The sequence below is a fragment of the Cherax quadricarinatus genome, chromosome 53, assembly GCF_038502225.1.
Source record: "Cherax quadricarinatus isolate ZL_2023a chromosome 53, ASM3850222v1, whole genome shotgun sequence".
In the NCBI taxonomy this organism is placed as follows: domain Eukaryota; kingdom Metazoa; phylum Arthropoda; class Malacostraca; order Decapoda; family Parastacidae; genus Cherax; species Cherax quadricarinatus.
The window spans coordinates 23,041,110-23,056,863 of NC_091344.1; the positions used below are offsets into that span (position 1 = coordinate 23,041,110).

Genomic DNA, 15,754 nt, shown 5'->3' on the forward strand with positions numbered 1-15,754 from the left:
CTTCTGAGTCTAACCCTTCCGTCATGTCGTTCACATATACCAAAAATAGCACTGGTCCTAGGACCGACCCCTGTGGGACCCCGCTCGTCACAGGTGCCCACTGTGATACATCATTACGTACCATGACTCGTTGTTGCCTCCCTGTCAGGTATTCTCTGATCCATTGCAGTGCCCTTCCTGTTATATGCGCCTGATGCTCTAGCTTCTGCACTAATCTCTTGTGAGGAACTGTGTCAAAGGCCTTCTTGCAGTCCAAGAAGATGCAATCAACCCACCCCTCTCTCTCTTGTCTTACTTCTGTTATTTTATCATAAAACTCCAGAAGGTTTGTGACACAGGATTTGCCTTCCGTGAATCCGTGCTGGTTGGCATTTATACTCCTGTTCCGTTCCAGGTGCTCCACCACTCTCCTCCTGATAATCTTCTCCATAATTTTGCATACTATACACGTCAATGACACAGGTCTATAGTTTAGTGCCTCTTTTCTGTCTCCTTTTTTGAAAATGGGAACTACATTTGCTGTCTTCCATACCTCAGGTAGTTGCCCAGTTTCCAGGGATGTGTTGAAGATTGTGGTAAGTGGTACGCACAACATATCTGCTCCCTCTCTAAGGACCCATGGAGAGATGTTGTCCGGTCCCATTGCCTTTGAGGTATCGATGTCCCTTAGCAGTTTCTTCACCTCCTCCTCATCTGTATGTATGTCGTCCAACACTTGTTGGTGTATTCCTTGTTGGTGTCCCCATCTGGTCTGGTGTGTGTGTGTGTGTGTGCGAGTGTGTGTACTCACCTAATTGTGGTTGCAGGGGTCGAGACTCAGCTCCTGGCCCTGCCTCTTCACGGAGTGCCTAGGTCGTCTCCCTCCCTGCTTCATGAGCTTTATCATACCACATCTTAAAGCTATGTATGGTTCCTGCCTCCACTACATCACTTGCTAGGCTATTCCACTTCCTGAAGACTGAAGAAATACTTCCTAACATCACTTTGAATCATCTTGGTCTTCAACTTCCAATTGTGACCCCTTGTTTCTGTGTCCCATCTCTGGAACACCTTGTTTCTGTCCACCTTGTCTATTTCATGCAGTATTTTGTATGTTATTATCATGTCTCCCTTAACCCTCTTGTCCTGTGTGTGAGTGTCTGTGTGTATGTGCCTGTGAATGTGTGTAAACGAGAGCTATACACTAACTCTCAAACCACAAATGGCTAGTTGGTCGGTTAAGGGGAGTTTCAAGTCTACTACACGAGGGCCATTAAGGCTGCACGTCACCTGTTCACCACCAGTCAAGAATACTTTAATACCAAAACAGAGGAATTAACATAAGCTTTCAGTGTATATACTATATACATTATATACTGCACAGTATACCCTATATACTGTACAGTGAAACATATCCTCTCGTTGTATAGTTTATATATTCAGATGATTAGTGAAATATGACAACAAAATTCCCTAGACTTTTTAATTACATATGACCTTTAATTACATTTAAAGGAAGCAAATTTGCAGATTTATCTCATAAATTATAAAGAGAAAAAGGAAGCATTGTAATTTAAGTTATACTAATTATTTAATTATTTTACTTTTTTAAATAGTTCAGTGTTATGCAATGTTTTTTAGGTGTTATTAATTTCTCACCATAAAACAAATTTTAACGAGACAAGTTATGGATTTTTTCACTTCTAAAAATAATATATTTTATTTTGAGGAGAAAGCTGTCTTAGAGAAGTTTTAAAAATAGTTATTTTTGCTTCTCAGGTAGAAATGCTTGTATTATATATTTATTATTATTATTATTATTATTATTATTATTATTATTATTATTATTATTATTATTATTATTATTATTATTATTATTATTATTATTATTATTATTATTATTATTATTATTATTATTATGTTCCAGTACTCCTTAAGTTAATAAGAAATAGATTCAGTTATTATATTGTCATTAATGACAAATTTTTCTCCCTTGTTCCTTGTCTCTTCTCTTCTTCCTCTTGTCTTTCCCCTCTCCCTATTTCGCTTTCATTATTTTCTCCTCTTCTGACGTTCTTCTCCTAATCGTTCTTCTTCTTCTCCTTTTGCTATTGCTCGTCTATATTATCCTTTCTACTTATACCTTCTCGTCATTTTCTTGTCTCTCCTCTTTTTCTCATACAATCCTTATCACTGTGCTTCTGCTGATGTTTCTCATCATCTTTCTTCTTCTTCTTTTCCTCCTCCTTCTCCTACATCTGTTCCTTCTTCAGACTTCACCACTTCCAGTTGCGTTTCCTTTGACCGAACGTCCGAAGGTCGGCGAAGATCACTAACACCCAAGGCAGCTACGAATTACTATGAGAAGATCTGCCTACGAGGAGGTGAGTGTAAGCCTTATAAGCCCACGGAGAGGTGGGTGGCAGCCGTCTTGCATGTTGGACCGGCTGTGCTCCACATAAAGTAGGAATGGAGATGTTTTGACTCACATTCATGACGGTAGTGATACTAAAAAGCTTCAGCCTTATGAGGGTGAGGGAGCCAGAATATATAGGAGATAGGGAGAGGGACGGGACAAGGAGAGGAAGAAAATGAAATAATGTAGTGGCAGAGGTAATGCTGGTAGTAGTAGTAGTAGTAGAACTAGTAGTCGTAATAGTAAGTAGGGGGATATCATTATTGTAATCATATGTTGCTGAAGTTTTTATTGTTAGTCCGTACAGTAATGATATCACTCTGAAAGCTGCACTGTTAGTACATTAGTGATATCTTGCTGATGTCTTCAATGATATGCCCTAAAATATAATCTTTCCCTGTTTCTACCATCATTTATTCCCTTGGTCATCAGAGTGTCTCTACCCTCTGAGTGCTGACCTTTGACCTCTCCCACAGTGGACTACAACTTGCTGTGTGGTCAGGAGCGCCTCTGGGCCTTCGAGAGAGTGTTGGACGCCTACCTGGAGGGCTTCGATAACAAGTCCGTACCTAACATTGACTCCCGAGCTGAGTGTCTCAAACTCTGCCTTACTGAGACTGACTTCGCTTGTAGGTGAGTCTGAGAGGATGAGTGAGTGAGTGAGTGAGTGAGAGAGTGGCGTGAGTGAATATATTTCGCTCATTTTTCATCTATCATTTTACGATCTCATTCATTAGCATTTTCAACATCTTCCCTCTCTTCCTTTCTCTCCCTCCCTCTCTCCCCCTCCCTTCTTTCCTCCCTCCCATCCCTCCATTCCCTCCAACAGCACTCTCTACCCCCCCTCATTCACTTCAGCAATCAACATTCCCCCTCACCTCTTCCATCCCCAGCATCCTCCTCCTTCACTCCACCATTCCTCCCTCCCTCCTCCCTCATCTTCATTACCCAACATGTACTCTACTCCACAGGTCTTGCGAGTACGACCTAACGAGGAGGATATGTAGACTCAGCAGAGAGGACAGGAGGACAAAACCAAATGCCTTCGTTGCTTCTCCTGGCTCTCTGATCGACTACATGGAGAACCAGTGCGCCCGCAGTGAGTACAGTACCTTATTTCTCTACTGAAACAAAAAACATGAGGTCGGAGGAGCACTGCAGGAGGCCTACTGGTCATTGTTTTAATAAAAACATCGATGTGTTGTTTAGGGCATTTTATTGAGAAAACATGTCGTCCAACAGAGACTTTTATCAGCTCTCACCTGGTTGGAGAAACGTCTTAATTAAATGCCTTAGACCGCATTCAATTTTTTTAATGATCATATCTGTCAATCACTGTTCGTCTCGTACTCTCTCTCTCTCTCTCTCTCTCTCTCTCTCTCTCTCTCTCTCTTTCTCCCACGTAATCGTGTCGTTCTCTCTCAGTGTTGCCTGACTGTCGTTACACGGTGCAGAACGACGTGATGGTCGTGTCGCTCGACGCGCTCGAGTTCGCTAACATCCAGAGCGACTGCGAGAGTCTCTGCGACAAGTCGCGCATCATAACCTGTCGTTCCTACACTTTCGCTACCCAGGAGAAGAGGTAAGTATCCCCAGAAGAGGTGAGCAAGTGGAGAAGAGGTGAGTAACAGAACAAGTGAGTCGTACAGGGGCTGATCTGAAGCTCGAGGAGAGCTCTTGATCCCAGGAATTGGAACTACCTTCCACATAAATTAGAGCTGATGATTTCCCATTCCCCCCTGCTTTTCTCCGTAAATACAACAACAACAATAACAACAACAACAACAACAACAACAACAACAACACAATAATAATAATAATAATAATAATAATAATAATAATAATAATAATAATAATATTATTATTATTATTATTATTATTATTATTATTATTATTATTATTATTATTATTATTATTATCATTATTATTATCATTATTATTATTATTATTATTATTATTATTATTATTATTATTATTATTATTATTATTATTATTATTATTATTATTATTATTATTATTACTGGGATAATATTTATCTCTCTCCCACAGATGTTATCTCTCAGGAGATGATTCCGTTTCGTTGAACCAGACTGTACTGCCGTACATGCAGGGGGTGGTCACTGGAGAGAAGCAGTGTACAGTCAGTAAGTGCACACGTACACACATACACCCTTATGTACACACACATACACAGGGGTCAGGAGCTGTGACTCGACCCCTATAATCACAAATAAGCGAATGCAAATAAGGGAGTACATACACACATATGAACAGGGGCCAGGAGCTGTGACTCGACGCCTGCAACCACATATAGGTAAGTACACACACCTACATTCCAACACAAAATATTTGAACAAAGTTACATTTATGTATTTATATTTAAAAATTCCTACAAAATAACAAAAACCTTTAAAAACAGATACAAAAAATAAATAGAATTCCATCACTTTCGAAAAAAAAAATATGGTTTATACAATGTAAACCAAATTTATAAAAAAGGACTAAGTGTTGTGTCCCTGGGCCAGGTCAGTGTGACAGGGATCAAGGTACCATCATATACGAGAAGATCACAGGACAGACAGTGAGGACAGCCAGGGAGACTCTGTACCAGCTTGATACCACCCCGGGGGGAATCAGTGAGGTTAGTATATGTCATTTTAACAGTATGTAATACTGGCTAGTTGGTGAGTAAGACACATGTCAAAACTTATCTGGAGGGAGTATATCTGGAGGGTATTATGAGGGGTCAATGCCCCTGTGGCCCGGCGCGTGTCCAGGCCTCGTGTGTGTCTTTATTAACGAACTGTTTCGCCTTGCGCAACAGGCTTCTTCAGTCGAGTGCAAGGTTCGAGTTAACAAGCTTGGAGAAATGTATCGACGATAAAGATACCTGAGTGTTGCATATGTGTCTCAGTTATCAGGTTAGGTCAGGTTAAAGGATTTTATTCCAGGTCATTTCAGATCTTGATAAGTCATTACTGTTTATTTCTTTTCTGAAGTTGCTATTTAGAGGTGTTGACTGACTTAGCGCAGATCCTATCACATGTATACAGGTCATATGGGGGTCAATCGGATTTGTTTTTTACCGATGTCACACAGTTTTAGTTCACGTTACTCGTGCTTAGCTGTGAGCAGCCAAGACAAACTACACAAAACTGGCATTGATTTCACGAGATTACAACTAATACTACCAAAATATTAAGCCAGAGAGCATTAGTGCATGTGAAAGTCACTTAAAATCAATCCAACTAATTTTCCAGTTATTTGTAAATCGTTCCAGTCACCGTATTGTGATTTTTTTTATACCTAAAAATTTCTAGCTTGTACTTTGAACCGTACAGGTCGTAATATTGTCTTTACTGTTGCAGAAGTGTGCCAAACGGTGCCTAGATGACTCCGGTGAGTGTCCTGCCTTCGCTGTAGACTACCGCAACAACCGATGCTTCAAGCTGGATCGTAATACACAGGGTCGAGGACAAGAAATCGTCAGCTCCCCGGGAAAGAGCTACTTCGAAAAGATCTGTGTCAGAGGTGAGCCTTTGGGTTTCATTTGGGGGATTTTCTCTTGCACGGGATGCAGAGGATGTGGAGAGCAATTGCTGCAGACCGTAGAGAATGTACGTAGGATGGAGAGAGTATAGGATGTAGGTAGGATGGAGAGAGTATAGGATGTAGGTAGGATGGAAAATGTATAGGATTAAGATAGAATGTACAGTGCAGAAGGTGTAGAAGGCAAAAGACTACAGAGATCTGAAGATGTAGAAGATGCAAAATAAATAAGACTTAGACATGAGTAAGACACATATTTCATTTTTATAACAACTCTGACATGACCTTCGTCAGCGGGTCAGTGCTAAGCATCCGTCCTTCCGGGAGTTTGGTTGAGGAAGCAAAGCTCAGTGTATGTTAGAGACAAGAACACAGAGGCACTAGACACCTAAGATTAATAAAGTATTGCAATTTCAAGGCAAGACGTAAACAAAATAAATATCTTACACAACAGCCATAGAAAAAATTTCACGGAAGAGAAAGCCTCGACATTCCTTCATTAACTATGACCTAAATGAATGAATATAAATCCCTATAATCTGGTAATTAAATGTTTCTCAGTGAGTAAGACACACCAGCAACACCTGGGTATCTTCCTTAGCGAAACGTTCCTCTTGTACAACAGGTTTCTTCAGTCGAAAACAAGTGAATATTACATTGGAGACCGTTGAAGTAGTTTTTCAAGTAATCAGTCCCTCAGCCTTGGTAAGAGGTGTGTACCATGTGTCTTATTCACTACCTTCTCGGTATCATATTCGACCAATGATAAATGTTTTATCCCGTCAGCTGCCATACCACCACAGTGCCGTGAGAACAAGTGGCACTTCGAGAGAGTACCAGGCAGGGAGCTCCGTGGCCTTGACGATCGCCAGAGGACCTTAGTGCAGAGCCGACGTGATTGTATTGAGGTAGGAACCACAATCATTGTACCTCTGGACTCGCTGGATGACCTCCATGGGTTTAGCGCGTGGGTCATCCAGCGTCAAGAGTGGCTAGAGGCTCGGTACTCCGTATGATAATGGCAGAAAGGTCTCTGATCAGCTGGGCTGTTGGTGATGGTGTCATTAACCCACGTAACAAGTACCGCCCATAACACGGCAAAAATAGTATCACTAAATAAAAAAACAACATTACGCCGAATACTTACCTTGCTTATTAGTGATTTTCTGTAATATATTTTCACGTTATTGTCAAATTATGAAGATAATTTAGTAATTTTTGGTGTTGTTATGTGTTAAAGACGGAAATACTGGGAGTTACTTGAGAATATAGGGAAGAAAATAAACAGTTAAGAAAATATTACCCGAGGGGTAAAATTTAGTTAAAAATAATAATGTAATTCTTAATACAATATAATAGAAAATATATATTTTTTATTTTCTTAATAGACTCTGCCATCGGTATGTCAAAAATACATATATATGTTTGGTATTACTATATTTCTTTACTTTTAACCATTACTTGGGATGTATACACAGAGAGGTGTATATGCAGTGTATATACACTGAGAGGTGTATATCTCAGTGTATATACATTGAAAGCTGACTTTAATCCTTACTTTAGGGATGAAAGAATATTTTATCTAGTTGTGAAAAGGTTACGTGCAGACTTAATGACCCTCGTGTAGTCGATAGGCTTCAAATCACATTAATAATTTTAATAATCCTAATGTCTAATGAACAATAACTTCATACATGATCCAGTATTGTGTAAGTTACACCTTTAATTTCTGTAAGAGCTTTCAGGTCAAGAAAGAATCATTGAAGCCTTGGGGAAACTAGTTTGTTTTACAGTCAGTTCTCTTATAAAGTTCTGTTTAGTGTGACGTATTTGTAAACATGACTGAGAAAGTGCATTTATTACCGAAAAGTGCGTACTTTGAAGGCCCTTCCAAGCGCGACAAAATTTTTGATGAGCCATTTTAATCGTGTTTACAAAAAAATGAGCTTTGAAGAAAAGCTTTTTAACTTACTGTAGTGTATTCTCTCCGTTGTACAGGCGTGTCTTCAGGAGACGACCTTCCTGTGCAGGTCAGCCGAGTACGACTCGGCGACACTTAATTGTCGCCTCAGCAGGAGCGACAGAAGGTCCAACCCTCAGGAATATGTCACAGCTGCCACGACGGTGGAGTACCTGGAGAACCAGTGTGCTCCAGGTGAGTACTGTGCTGGGATACCAGGAGAACCAGTGTGTCCCTGGTGAGTACTGTGCTGGGATACCTGGTAGAACCAGTGTGTTGCAGGTATGTATTGTAATATGATACCTGGAGAACCAGTGTGTTCCAGGTGAGTTCTGTACTGGGATTCCTGGAGTTCCAGTGTGTCCCTGGTGAGTACTGTCCTGGGATACCTGGAGAACCAGTTGTCCTCAGGTGAGTACTGTGCTTTCTCTTTCTCTGAATTTAAGAAGCAAAATAATTAGCAACTAATTTATCCTTGATACAGATGACCTAGGATTACAAACGTTCCACTAACCCTTCTCCACAAATGTTCCATACGTTCCACTTACCTGTCCCCCCGATATCTCTACCCCACAGTGGACGTGACTTGCCCCTTTAGGAAGACGGACGGAGCCTACCCCCTCTATCTGGACGACACCATTGAACGTGTGGTGTCAGAACAACAGTGTCAAAGAGCGTGTACCAGCTACCGCAAGTTCAACTGCCGTTCCATCTCATATTTTCCCACCGCCTCTCAGTGTTTCATATCAGGCGATGATATGGGTGAGTGTTCCTATTTCTGAGACACACGTACTTCTACTATTACTTCCACTACCAGTATTACCACTATCACTACTTCTTTTTCTTCCTCTCTTGGTCCCGTCCCTCTCCCTCTATTCTATATATACACTGGCTCTTTCACTCTTTTCTGTTAGTGTGACTTTGTAAATGGTCCAAGTCGGACCGAAACGTAGTCGTCAGCTTCTCTCTCTCTTATGTGTGGGTTATTTGCGTGTTGTTCCAGTCACAGTATTGTGACGTGTTGAGAAATGGCATTACCAGCTAAGCTTATTAAATATAGGAAAAACTTAACTTAGAAAGACAGCAAATCGTCTACACAGCAGCCCCTGCAGACGAGGTCTTGAATTGTTGTCATGATCATCTCTCAACGGGCTGGAATAGATCATATTATGTAAACAATAATTTACCCCTAGGGGGTGTTATGTCAGCATATTTCATTCACTGATGGCTGACAAACTTACTTGTGTGGACTCAAAAGTCCGCCCCTTACTGCCGATTATAGGTTGATTACAAACTCCTTGCGACTCAAGAACTGCGCAGTCCCCCGTACTACAAGAAATTCGTAACCTACCTTGCTCTTGTAGCGTGAGCTATGGTGTTCTTCACACCTTCGACAGGTATCGGTGACTTGATAGAAGCTGAAGTGTCCTTGGATGTCCACGTCTTCCATAGTCTAGGAATGCGCACACTGGTACACTATGTTCCACAAGATTTGTCTTTATTGTTCACAATCTTATCACTAAAGAAGCTGATCACACTTCTCTTAAGTGTTTATTGTGGTTTATGAGACACTTTGTTCACACTAACGCACAGATCGTTCTTTGTTGGTTATCCTGGCGTCAGTGTCACTCTCAGTAGAGTCAAAAGTAATCTGAAGACGCCACAGCACCCCACGCCGTTACTGCCCCCAGCACAAAGGAAAAGCTGACCTAGTACTTTTGCTTCCTTGCCACTTCCTCGATGAAGCAAAGCAGAATGTTTGATTCTTGCTGTCTTAAGCATAGACAACAATGTCCACTATCTTTACTATGGTAATAAAGTGGGAGCAGGATTTTCCTTAATTGTCCTGCTTAGGTAAGAGATGTACTGTCTCTTATTAAAATACACTCTGCAACACTGGACTGCACGGAGCAGCGGTCGCTTGACCATACGTTGCATACTGGTACTGCATCTGGGATCAATTACTCACTGTAGCAGTAAACAAGACGCTTGCCCCTTCTGAGAGGACTGGGCCCCTCAGGGCTGAAAGGGCTGAAAGGGGCTGAAGGGGGCTGATACCCCCCTCCTGGAGAAAATTTCTCCACATGACGTTTCTGTTGTTATTTATGTTTCGCCTGTTCGGCAGCCTTCTTCAGGTGAATACAGAGATGACAGTGAAAATGGCGATTTGTTGAACATGTGTGTAATGTAACTAATGGTCAGTATTATATACAGTTAATATAATGTTCCTGTTTCTGTTGGCGCGAGTGAACTCGCGTTCTCCTCCCGGTTGCTGTAGGTGACTTCTTGTCTCTGTTGATGCGGATAAACTCATGTGTTTTTCTCTCTGTTGACTATTTTATTTTCCATAACTCTTATTTTCAGTTTCTTAAAATATTATTAATTTCTTCATTAATTTGAATTCTTTTAATTTAGTGACTTAAGGTACCTCCTGAAGACTTTTAAGGTACCTCCTGAAGACTTTTAAGGTACCTCCTGAAGACCTTTAAGGTACTCCTGAAGATCTTTAAGGTATCTTCTAAAGATCTTCAAGGTGCTTCCTGAAGGCCTTTAAGGTACTCCAGAAGATCTTTAAGGTACCTTCTAAAGATCTTCAAGGTACTTTCTGAAGACCTTTAAGGCACTTCCTAACAGTGTACTTTCCTTTGCAGTGTCTGGAGGAGGAAGCAGCGCTCTCCAGAACCGTCCAGGAACCACTTATTTTGAGAGGGATTGTACATATACTGGCCCCGGTACCGGTGTGGGCGGGGAAGGTGTGGGTGGTGGTGGTGTGGGCGGAGGTGGTGTGGGTGGCGGTGGTGTGGGCGGTGGAGGTGTGGGCGGTGGAGGTGTGGGCGGTGGTGGTGGGGGCGGGGGAGGTGTGGCTGGTGGTGGTGTTGGGGGTGGTGTGGGCGGTGGTGGTGTTGGTGGTGGTGTGGGCGGTGGAGGTGTGGGTGGTGGTGGTGTGGGCGGTGGCGGTGTGGGAGGTGGCGGTGTTGGCGGTGGTGGTGTGGGTGGTGGTGGTGTGGGCGGCGGCGGTGTGGGCGGAGGCGGCGGTGGCACTACAGACGGCGGCGGCACTACGCCTACCACTTACAGACCTGACACTGGAAGACCTGGCGGTGGAGTCATACCTGGCGGTGGCGTCAGACCTGGCGGTGGCGTCATACCTGGAGGTGGCGTCAGACCTGGCGGCGGCCTTATACCTGGCGGTGGCGTAAGACCTGGTGGCGGTCTTATACCTGGCGGTGGCGTCAGACCTGGCGGCGGCCTAATACCTGGCGGCGGCGTCAGACCTGGTGGCGGCGGCGGCACTGGAGGAGGTACATTCATTCATTTGATTGTGTACAAGAAGGAGAGATAGACAGATAGACAGATAGATAAAGAGAGTGTGTGTGCATGTTCATGTGTGTGTATGTGTATGCGTGTGTTTGTGTGTGTATCTGTTATCTGTATATATACTCCTTATTCTCATGTACTCTCTACTGACTCAATAAAATCCACTGTGTGGACGACATCATTTCAACAATTAAGAGAATTCTTCAATAAATATACCTTGCGGTATCTACATACCATTCCAGATCGTAACCTGGAGATAAGCTGTGGTTATCTCGGGGTTGATCTCTGGTTAACCAATGCTTGACCTTCGGGTGGATTTAGGCTGTTTAAAGATTAATTTAACATTGAGCCTAGGGTACCTTGAGGTCAATATTTTAGCTGGCCTAAACCTGACCTATGGGTGACCTCCGCTTGACTTAAATTTGATCCGGAGTTGATTCGTGTTAGAGGTGCTAGGAAAGCAACAGCCCCACAGTGCACAGGTCGGACCTTCAACACGAAGCTTAGCCGCAACCCATCACACTTCCCTTGTAGTTAATGTAAGGGGCTCAGTAGTATCTCCAGTGTAGAGGAAGCGGTAGTTCCAACTATGACTGCATTGGGATCCAGTAGATTTTTCAGTTGGCCACATGTAGCATTGTAGAGCTTGTATCACTCTCGAATAATTGTTGAAATAAAAGCAGCCTCTATGTAGATACAGCAGTAAAAGCTGATGAATTAGACACTTGGCAACGCTTGGGTATCTTTGCTGGCGAAACGTTTCGCCTGCGTAGCAGGCATCTTTAGTCAAAAATAGAGATTTTAATTCCGGAGACAGTGGAAAACAGGGGTGATAAATTTGAGATATTCAGTCCCTGAGCCTTAATAGAAATTCCTCGGTCTCTTATCCTAGACTGAAGGTTTGTGTTCTTAGCCTTGTTCAACACTACTCCAATGTTACGTACCTTAATACAGCAGTAAAACTATGTTGTAGTAATTTATTTCTATGCGTTAAATGTAAAAACAAAATAGGCTTATTAAAACTCTTATAATCTAAATATCCCAATTGCTTTAGTAATATGTGAAAAAACGTAAATTTTAATGTTTTTCGCATTTGTCTTTGCACATAAAACTGTAAGTAAATATAATATATAAATCCGTCTAGCGAAATTAAAATCAATGTGCAGTTCTAGTCTCCAGTTTTTTAAGATCTAGATTAAAGTGGTCTAACAAGAATACGTTAAGTATCTCTAACTAGAAAAAACGTTCTTTTGTATTGCGGTTCATTAAAAGGCGATACTAGAGCCAACTAGATTTGCTAACAAACCTCCTTCAGTAGTTATTCCTTCGGTCGGTCTCCCTTGAATAGTAAACACTATGCCTTTAGTCTGGTCCTTGGATAGAAGACACCTTTGAGTGTTATTTTGGCCTACTTGTTGAGTAGAAAACACAGTAACAAAGTTTTTTTTTTTTACCTGTTCCTTAAGTAGAAGCTACCCTAAGTAATCCTTTGGCCTGTTCCTTAAGTAGAAGCTACCCTAAGTAATCCTTTGGCCTGTTCCTTAAATAGAAGCTACCCTAAGTAATCCTTTGGCCTGTTCCTTAAGTAGAAGCTACCCTAAGTAATCCTTTGGCCTGTTCCTTAAGTAGAAGCTACCCTAAGTAATCCTTTGGCCTGTTCCTTAAATAGAAGCTACCCTAAGTAATCCTTTGGCCTGTTCCTTAAGTAGAAGCTACCCTAAGTAATCCTTTGGCCTGCTCATTAAGTAGAAGCTACCCTGAGTAATCCTTGGCCTGTTCCTTAAATAGAAGCTACCCTAAGTAATCCTTGGCCTGTTCCTTGAGTAGAAGCTTCCCTAAGTAATCCTTTGGCCTGTTCCTTAAGTAGAAGCTACCCTAAGTAATCCTTTGGCCTGTTCCTTAAATAGAAGCTACCCTAAGTAATCCTTTGGCCTGTTCCTTAAATAGAAGCTACCCTAAGTAATCCTTTGGCCTGCTCATTAAGTAGAAGCTACCCTGAGTAATCCTTGGCCTGTTCCTTGAGTAGAAGCTACCCTAAGTAATCCTTTGGCCTGTTCCTTAAGTAGAAGCTACCCTGAGTAATCCTTGGCCTGTTCCTTGAGTAGAAGCTATCCTAAGTAATCATTTGGCCTGTTCCTTAAAGTATTCTTTCAACCCATCTTTTTTAAGTAGAAGGCATCTTGGATATTCCTTTGCCCTGTCTTTTGCTCAGCAGCCACCCACAGCATCCCTTTACGCACCTGGCACCCGCAGCGCACTAATGGTTCGACCTGGGGGCTCCCGGCCTCCACTGGCTGCTTCCTCCAGGCGGGTTTTCATTCGCAGTAGATCGCTGCAGCTTCGGCCGCCTCACCTACGAGAAGGTCACTGGCTTCGAACTCTCCAGGATCAAGTCCGAGCTCCTCTTCTCCAGCAAGACTGAAGGTATGTCCACTGGGTCGGTTAGTGTGTCAGGTTTATATTTTGTTTTCATTCTCTCTTGGAAGGTTCTTTGATGCCGGATGCCTGTGAGGGATTCTTGATCCAGGGGATAATAGCCTGTTGGACTCTGTGACTCTCTAAATATAATAACAATTGACTGTACTTGGGTCATTAAGGCTGCAAATCACCAATTCACTAACATAAAGGAAACTCTAATTAATAATTAAAACAAAAATTAAGGTAAGGTTAGGTTAGGTTTGTCAGGAAATAGGACAAGTGTTCCCTGACCAGATCTTAGTTATATGATGTCTCACAGCAATTGGAGTCTTTGGTCATCTGACCGAGGCTTTATAAAAAAATTCTAAGCGTGTAAAGTACTCGGTGTAAGAAATGGTATACACCTTTCTGCGTATGTACAATGAGTGAGATACACCTCCCGGTGTACAGTGTAGAAATTGTAATAAGGGTTGTCGAGTCCTGTGTTCTGCGGAACGAATTGGTCAACAATTCAGTAGTTTAGTCTCGATATTGAAAGACATGAACGAAGTTATGAAATGACTTCGCTTAGGTTGTACCACTGCAAGGTATTGTGTTTCTTTTGCAATCGTTTTGTGTTTAAGATTCTTTCTCTCTCTCTCTCTCTCTCTCTCTCTCTCTCTCTCTCTCTCTCTATCATGCTGTTCCTCACCCTTCTAGGCATCACAGCAAGATGTGCCGAGCTCTGCAAGAACCTCAACAGCTGCATGGCGTTCAACCTCGACTACAACAGGTTCGAGTGCTACTCCTTGGACACCAGAGCCTCCGAGGTACCCCAGAATCTTCGTCAGTCCAGCGGGGTCGGCTACTTCGAGGGCATCTGTCTCAGGAGTGAGTTAGGGAACCCCTCTTATTACTACCACTTCACTTAACAGAGTGAAAAAAAATATTCAACACTTTAGAGGGAATAATATACAAATAACTCATAAACCAAACGACATTTCGGTCTGCCATACATCAAAATTTTTAAAAGCAGAACTGAAATGCATCTCCATAAAATTATAAATTGTGCATTGTACTGTACATGTAATGTTCGTCTCTGCATGTACAAGATAAGTAGAGAATAACAGATCACAATATCGTGAGTGAAACAGTCCACAAATAACCCACACACAGGAGAAAGAAGCTTGTGACGACGTTTCGGTCCGTCTTGGACCATTAACTAGCCACTAGTTTCTATCTCCCATTTAGGAGTTACTTGTGGATAAAGATGACTAAATATTATTTCTAGTTATTAATATTACTATTAGGCGGGAGATGAAGCATCAGTAATACTAGGTGATTATACTGAGTGTGTGTGTGTATGGTTGTTGTGGTCCGACAGGTGGAGGGTGTGGTCTGAGGTGGACCTTCGAGCGGGTACCCAACTTCGAACTCAGCGGAAGAGACAGAGAAACACTTAATGGAATCAGGTTTGTTTATTTTCTTATCCCTGTCTTTTATTCCTTGTTGCTCCGCTTCCTCGTTCTCTTTATATATATTTTTTTCTGTCTTTGTTTCTTTTCCTATTTTTTTTAATGATCCACAAAAAGTTTCGAAAAAATTCTTCAGCAAACGTTAGGATATTATAAAAATTGTTGTTTTTATTAATATAGAAAATATAGGTGTAGAAAATTTCCATTAAAATGCAGTTCAGTGAGGAAATTCGATTATGAATTAATAAACAAAGTGATTTAAAGAAAACACTAACGTCAACAACAATGCAGTAGCGTCACCAAATATAAAAAAAATAGCCTACCGTAATGTTAATATATTCTGATAAGACTAGACTTTCTTTTAGATAACAGTGATACAATCTTTTATCATTTTTCGCTATGTAGCAAGTCTGAGTGCATAGAGAGGTGTCTGGAGGAGCGTAGATTCGTGTGTCGTTCAGCGAATTACGAATACGCCCGGAAGCTGTGTCGTCTCTCTGACCAGGATCGCTTCTCCGCTCCCACGTCGTTTCAGGCTGCTCCTAACGTCGACTACCTGGAGAACCAGTGTGCACCTAGTAAGTGTTCTTGTGGGTCTGGAGAACTAGTGTGCTCCTATTAAGTGTTGTTGAGGACCTGGAGAACTAGTGTGCTCCTAGT

At 41.9% G+C, this 15,754-nt stretch overlaps 1 protein-coding gene across 1 annotated transcript in view; it reads left to right on the top strand.

The window, feature by feature from the left end:
- LOC128692213 (uncharacterized) overlaps positions 1 to 15,754 on the top strand; it is an 85,675-nt gene that overhangs the window by 48,983 nt on the left and 20,938 nt on the right. Inside the window, exons 4-18 of the mRNA XM_070096262.1 lie at positions 2,253 to 2,363; positions 2,872 to 3,028; positions 3,367 to 3,494; positions 3,821 to 3,977; positions 4,445 to 4,539; positions 4,921 to 5,036; positions 5,764 to 5,926; positions 6,731 to 6,852; positions 7,943 to 8,099; positions 8,481 to 8,666; positions 10,556 to 11,206; positions 13,530 to 13,646; positions 14,340 to 14,510; positions 15,004 to 15,091; positions 15,500 to 15,672. Coding sequence (XP_069952363.1) covers positions 2,253 to 2,363; positions 2,872 to 3,028; positions 3,367 to 3,494; positions 3,821 to 3,977; positions 4,445 to 4,539; positions 4,921 to 5,036; positions 5,764 to 5,926; positions 6,731 to 6,852; positions 7,943 to 8,099; positions 8,481 to 8,666; positions 10,556 to 11,206; positions 13,530 to 13,646; positions 14,340 to 14,510; positions 15,004 to 15,091; positions 15,500 to 15,672 — 2,592 coding nt within the window. The remainder of the gene's footprint in view (positions 1 to 2,252; positions 2,364 to 2,871; positions 3,029 to 3,366; positions 3,495 to 3,820; positions 3,978 to 4,444; positions 4,540 to 4,920; positions 5,037 to 5,763; positions 5,927 to 6,730; positions 6,853 to 7,942; positions 8,100 to 8,480; positions 8,667 to 10,555; positions 11,207 to 13,529; positions 13,647 to 14,339; positions 14,511 to 15,003; positions 15,092 to 15,499; positions 15,673 to 15,754) is intronic.